This window comes from Aplysia californica, unplaced genomic scaffold, assembly GCF_000002075.1.
Source record: "Aplysia californica isolate F4 #8 unplaced genomic scaffold, AplCal3.0 scaffold00226, whole genome shotgun sequence".
Lineage (NCBI taxonomy): Eukaryota > Metazoa > Mollusca > Gastropoda > Aplysiida > Aplysiidae > Aplysia > Aplysia californica.
In genome coordinates, this window is record NW_004797496.1 from 1,015,649 (window position 1) to 1,022,748 (window position 7,100).

A 7,100-nucleotide genomic window follows, 5' to 3' on the forward strand; every position below is an offset into this window, starting at 1 on the left:
TTCCCCCCCCCCCCCCCCCCCCCCCCCACCACATCACTCACCCAGTCCAATATATCTGCAAGGTGTGATCATACAGTCCATCACCTCCATTGTGCTACACGAGGAACAGCCTTACCAAGTATCCGGTGGTCTAGACTTGTATTTTCTTATCCTGATGCAAGCTGTAAAGCTGGGTTGTCGCACACATTATTTCTCTTTGTCAGGCTTCACCCGTTAGTGTGTTTCTGGGATCAAAACACGCGTTTAGAGGAAGTGACTGTGTATTTGGTTGCTTTTAAGGACAAGCAGGCTAACCCAGATTTCAGGGGTTTCCAGAAATCTTGACCTACACCAAAACTGGGCATTGCTCTGCCTATAACTATAGGAGAAATTTGGTTTCATTGGTATGTTTTGTTTGGTCATAGAGAAAACTCTACTTGTCTTTTGAAGAAAATGAACAAGGGGCAAAAACTTTACCTTTGATTTTCTCAAAACAGCATTTCTCGGGATAGCCCCCTTGTGCATAAAAGCGACCATTTGCACGTCTGAATTATAGTTTAAAAATCCTGTCCAATGGTGAAAGCATGCATTGGAGCAGAGTGTGTCTTAATTGAATGGTGTGCGTTTAGACGGAGACTACTGTACCACTGTTCAAAATCGCACTGAAATTTTCCCACTCTCTTTGGACATAATTAGGTCATTATCATGAAACACTACATCGCTGTCTTTCTTTTCATCCCAAGAAGCCTTGTGTTCGGGACTACCGCTGCCCTCTGTGGGCACGGCTTGATACATCCCCCCAGAACCCTGCACTGTCGTGTCAGCAACAGGTCCTACATCATGTGGCTTTGTCACTGGCACGGGCCCACTCTCCGCAGGATGAAGGTCAACTTCCTGTAGCTCAACGACGTTGTTACAGTAAAACTTAACAGGTTGCTGATCTGACTGAGGCATGCTATTCTCATCATTCCCGCTGTTCATTCTCGCCACAACATACTTCCTGTTGCGAGACGGACTCGTATCCCCCTCCATGCTTTTCAAACTCGCTCCCGACGACTTCACGGACAGAGACCTTCGACCCCTCTCCACAGCAACATCTGAGAGTCGCTTCCTTTCCACGTACTTCTTCAGACTGGGTGTGGAAGGAGGAGGAGTATCAGTTGCTCCCGCCTTCACCTCATCCTCATTGCACATCCGCTGATGCAAGGGTATAAGTGCGATGATCACCCCAGCCGTCAGGGTCACTATGCCGGAGAAATAAAGGGCTTGCTCATATGTGCCAAATGTATCCTGGAACACACCTGAGGCACAGGAAACAAAATCACTTGAAAAGTTCGAATAACCTTTATGAAGTGGCTTGATCAGTATGAATAACCTTTACAAAATGGCTTAAAAAGTATGAATTGCCTTTCCAAATTTGCTTGAAAAATAGGCAGCCTGTATTTTCACGACATGTCGAAGAAAAAAATTTTAGGCACTTTTTCACGACCTGTCGCGGAAAAAAAAAGGCTATGTGTGTTTTCATGACATGTCGAAGACAAACCGGCTCTTACCTCAGAGGTCTAGGCCTAGGCCTATTAGCTAAAATACACATTTTTGGGGGGGTCCATCTAGATCTAGAACTAGTTTCCGATTTTGAACCTGTGTTCTATCACCATTCCGATTAAGGTGTCAAAATTACCGGATTTTGGGATGGGTGCCAAGAGTGTTTCCAACTTTCCCTTGCGAAACCCATAGCCTAGGCCTAGATCTACATCCTGAAATTCTGTAGGCCTACTTGCTGTATCATCATCTAGGACGCAATGTGAGTTTTTAAAAACTTTGAAGAGAGAGAGAGAGAGGGGGGGGGGGGGTAACTTATGCCTTTCTAGCTTCTTGGACGGTAGATATAGAATCTAAACCTCTGCAGTAAGTTGTAGGCCTATTTGCACGCACTCGATCATTGTCCCTCTGTGTGGCTCGGTTGTGAAAATAACGGCTACCAAAATAATGATTTTTCAAAAAGTGAAACTGTGCTCTGGATTTGGCATTTGACAATCAAACGCGTAAACAATGGTGGAAAATGAAAGCATGGAATCTATAGGCTTGGTGATTGCACCATTAGGATTGATGTTCCAGGATTTGCGTAGCCTACTGTTAGGAATGCAATGACAAACTGAATAGAAAAGCCCATTTCATGTTGTGTATGTTACATCGTTCTGAGCTCTACTTTCACGTCTCTTGAAGATGAGCTTTTTTACTAGTTCAAGAACATGTTAAAAAAAACAATTCGCAGGTAGATCTAAGTATATGTCACAGTAGGCTTGAGTAGGCCTAGATTCTAGGTCTAGCCTTCGCCAGCAATCGTTCACCACTTAGCCAGATAGACTAGAGAGCTCTGGGGATTAAATTCTAGTTTTTAAGGGGTATAAGGCCTAGATCTCTAACTAAGTAAGGAAGAATCAAGATCTAACCTAGAATGAAAACGTCGATCTGTATATATATGATTTCAACCCCCTAAATTGATGTTACAAATAAAATAAATATACCACCAAAAAACTATAAAATCAAGACTTAGTCTCTGCTCATGCTGTCATAGCTTCCATAATATTAAAGTCTATCAAGAACAGGATGAGCTTGAAGTACTGTCACACCGCCGGGTAGTGTTTCGACTCGTCTTTCATTGTGTTATTCTTGGCGGTGACTGATTTCGAGGACTTTTTGCTGAAAACCTACTTTGTACTGCAGTTCTTACGAAATTTTTCCTCAAACTCACGATACGCTTTAAAAATTCGTCCCACTTCGAAGGGATGGGGATTTGCATCCGTTGTTCTTATTGGGAGAGAGAGAGAGAGAGAGAGAGAGAGAGAGAGAGAGAGAGAGAGAGAGAGAGAGAGAGAGAGAGAGAGAGAGAGAGAGAGAGAGAGAGAGAGAGAGGGAGGGAGGGAGAGAGAGAGAAAGAGAGAGAGAGGGGAGAGAGAGAGAGAGAGAGAGAGAGAGAGAGAGAGGCATGGCCAGTAGAGGGCAGAGAGTCTATGCCCTCCGGCATAAGTGGCATGACCCAGCTGTTCACTGATTGGTCCAAAGAGAAAAACAAGTGGAGAAAATGCACTTAGATTTTTTTTCCACGACATGTCGTGAAAATACCGGCTGCCTGAAAAATATATAAAACAACCTTTACAAATTCGCTTGAAAGGATTTTTTACTTTTAGTCTGTACAGTTTCTGGCAAAGTAATGATAACCTTACAGTTTCTTGCAAAGTAATGATAACCTTTACAAATTGTTCAAAAGTACAAATAAACTTTACAGAGTCAGTGAAAAGTTGCAAGTTGCAATAACCTTCACAAGTTCACTTAAAATCCTTTACAAAGTCACATTTTAAGTCTTACAACATTGCTTAACAAAACAAAAACGTCTAACCTGCTATTGGAGGCCCCATAAACGCTCCGATTCCATCGGCGAGGAGAATGAACCCGAGGCCAATTCCGATCTTGTCCGTGCCGATGAGGTCTGTCATCACAATGATAAGCAAACCCAGCAAGATGCCGAAGCAAATTCCGAAGAAAAAGCTGAGCACGCCCGTCAGAGCCAGAGAGTGGGAGACGGGAAACAGGAAGACCATTGCCCCACCCACAGAGCAGGCGCCCACGTAGATGGCCAGGCGGTTCAGACTGGGGATATTACCCACAATGCCTCCTACAATCCCTCCCACAAACTCCCCCAGCCCGAAGAGTGTGAGCATGAGAGAGGCCTCCATCTTGGAGTGTCCCACCGATCGGAAGAACTCGGGGCCGAAAGCGATGTAGATGGCAGCACCCGCGTTCCACAGCACATTGCTGAAAAAATATAATGGTACTTTTTAACAGACAGTAAGTCGAGCACATCATAAATATTTAAAACACCCGAACTGCATAATTTGGTGATATGAGCGCGCGGGACACATTTAACATTTTCAGTTGGTAGGAAATTTTGAATTTTGCCCGGGTGGCAACTGAAGCCCAGTCTTATAGATTTTAGAACAAAACCATGGGATTTTTAACATACGCAACTTGCACTAGGGACCTCCGAGATTTTTCGCCCTTGTCCAAGAAGGCTAGGTGTAGATCTTTCCTACCAGAAGATCAGGAGAGTGGCTGAAAGACAGCAGTAAGAAGGGGCAAAGGAGGTAAAGGGGTGGGGGCAAAAAGTTGAGACGAAAGCAGACGACAGAACATTGCTAGAGGGCAGTAAAGGAGGGGAAAGGAGACAATTTTAGAGACCAAATTTTTCCGTGGCAACCCGTATTCAAACCCAGGACCTTTGAATGAGATTTTATTTATTGCAACTGCACAAGTTCATACATAACAAATAACAGTTGTAACTCACTGCCAACCAACACCACATACACTGCGGTCAAAGTTCCGTTTCAACTGCCTACATCCGCTGCAGCCCCTGAAGTTTCGGAGTTCAGAATTTATAAACTGCAGTATTACAACAGGTATTATATTAATGACTCAAGTCATTTACTTGAGTCACAATGATTTTTTAAAAAACACATTGACATGGTTGGCACACAGGGATAGCAATAAGAAATATGATATGAAGGAAGTGAGTTAATATCATGAGAAAGCTATTTTAACTGGAAATCTGCTCATTATGTAAAAATTACTCTTTATGTAAAATGTACAAGTTTTCTTTAACTCATTCGCTACATATTATTTTCTGCTTGCGTACGAATTTTTTTCGGAAAGGCGAAATGAGATGATGACTAGTGCGCAGTTCAAAGGTCTTCGGGGCCACAAATTCAAATAAATATTAACATATTATGCACCGAAATTTTCAGTATGATTTGTAGAATACATCTGTAACGTTTGTTTGTGTATTTTTCAACTTTGGTTCCTGTAAGAGGCGATTATGCAACACAATTTTTCTTGGATGCGGATAAAATTTGAAAATAAAAAATTAATCATCTTCGGTGAAACTCAAAAAATATGTTTACACCTAGTCAAATGATACATAAAAATCACCATAAATGAATAGAGAACTGGAAAATATTGAAAAATTTGCAGTTATTTATATACATTCCATAAAATTTGCACATTTAGATCTTGACATCCGATATTGAAAAAAAAAATTAAAAATTTTATAATCTTGAAAAATGGACAAGATGCCTTCACAAACAGAAAAAAACCACTTGTGTCGTGTATGGAATTATTCAGAACCGTATTTGTAATAAACCTACACATGTCTTGAGTGGTACTTTTTGTGTAATTTCACAAAAATATTGATTTTTGGGAGAATAAAATAATATGACAGTTTAGATCTAGATCTAGCACTGAAAAATAATGATTCCTCAATAACAGAACAGTGGCAATTTGAGCCCATTTGTATCAGTATTCTAAAGAAGAGTCCTACATTTCTTTGGTGTGCAAAATAATGATGTATTTTGTTGTGAAAAGGGTGTAAGACTGGTGTGTGGGCTATAATTTGAACATCGCGATAAAACAAAGTCGCATACACTTCGAAATCGTGTTTCAAAACTGAATCAAAACTTCCGATTTTTGGTGGAAAAACGCTTGAACAGGAAGTCAACATTATATATGACCTTTATTTTAACATGGATATATGGATTGGAATAGAATCTAAGCTAAAATTGAGGATCGGTTCTCGAGCCGCCGGGGGCGGCTTAGCGTACTGACGACACTTTAGCCGCGCCGCCCCCCACGGCTCGGCGTAGCGAATGAGGAATGAGTTAAAGCTGGTTACGGGAAGCTATGGCATAAACATAAACAAACAAAATACCTGACAAAATAGACGTTGAAGCCTAAGTCACAACACAGGCAATACTCTTGTTTTATTCTTTGAGCTTTCGTAAGTTTCTGAAAAGTCAATCAAAATTGAAAGCAAAATGAGACAAGAGCATCACATTTCCATTAGTAATGGAAAACAATCTCACAACACCTATAAGACAGGTGTTTACTAGACTGTCTTTGATCAAAATGCACTCACCCATGCTCAAAAATAGGACAGTGTGATGTAATAAACAGCAACAGGTTGTTTGTTTGAAGTAAGTAGTTGACTTGTTCTTTACCTTTCATGAATAATAATATGATTTTGTCTTATTTGTATGCCTTCGTAAACACCTCACTATTGAAAGATTAAAAGTTTTTTCGGTTTTTTTAGTAGAGGTTTTACGGCGCTCGCAATTGCATAAGGTCATCTGAGCGTCAAGGGGTGGATGTCAACAGAGAAGTCCTGACAGGGAATCAGACTTACTGTGCTCACCTCTCTAGCTTCAACAGCACAAGGTCTGCTTTGCTTTGACTATCAAGGCACCTCGGAAATAGTGGAACAAGAGTGTGACCAACATACAAAACAAATAGAGGCAAAATGTCGATAGTAAGGATTAAAAAAGAAAAAGCAGCAGTTCCCTGTTGCAGTTTAGGCATAGTTATGAGCATGACATTGATGAATCAGCCCATTTAAAATAACAATTCCACTGAGCACAAGAACTCAAGATGTTAATGTCCCCCCTTTGGGATTGGCTTAAAGACACTTCAGTCAGTAGCACCGCCCCGCGGGGGTTAAAGATTGAAAGTAAAGGAATACGACCAAAAAAAAAAAAAAAAAAAAAAAAAAAGTCTTCTCATATTTAAAAAAAAAAAATTAATAATGTCCCTTTGTAATAATACAACAGCCCTTTGGTTTGCAGTCTTGTACCCAGTATTAAGCTTTTGAATAACAATACCAAGACTACTGGTACGAACAAAAAGAATATTCATTAAACCTCAAAATTGCAGCCATCTCTACAGAATACATAAAATCCACAGTCAGTAAAATAGAGAAAGGAATGAAAAAGTGTCTCTCCTCTCTCTGCCACACTCTTATTCTCAATACAACACCCCTTGCATCACACAGGCGAGCACTTAAAAAAATACAAACACACCTGTACAGGCTTACACACAAGAAAACAGGTTGCATTTTCATTCAGAGTTCTTACTCACACTTTACACTTCGGTGGCTGGATGCAAGAATCTGACAAACGCCATATTGCAATGATTGTGGCATTTGTCGGCATCTTGCACCCAACCACCGACCTTTCGCTACCTCAGACTTACAAAGTTCTATCTGAAATTTTGTTCTTTTTTTTGGAGGGGGGGGG

At 40.9% G+C, this 7,100-nt stretch overlaps 1 protein-coding gene across 1 annotated transcript in view; it reads right to left on the bottom strand.

Moving 5' to 3' along the window:
- Positions 1 to 442: 442 nt before the first annotated feature.
- The window catches only part of LOC101863820 (monocarboxylate transporter 13), an 11,736-nt gene continuing 5,078 nt past the window's right edge, over positions 443 to 7,100 (bottom strand). The window contains exons 6-8 of the mRNA XM_005099807.3: positions 5,741 to 5,817; positions 3,380 to 3,795; positions 443 to 1,280 (exon numbers count right to left, since the gene is read on the bottom strand). Of these exons, the coding sequence (XP_005099864.1) occupies positions 631 to 1,280; positions 3,380 to 3,795; positions 5,741 to 5,817 (1,143 nt within the window). The 3' untranslated portion in view covers positions 443 to 630. The remainder of the gene's footprint in view (positions 1,281 to 3,379; positions 3,796 to 5,740; positions 5,818 to 7,100) is intronic.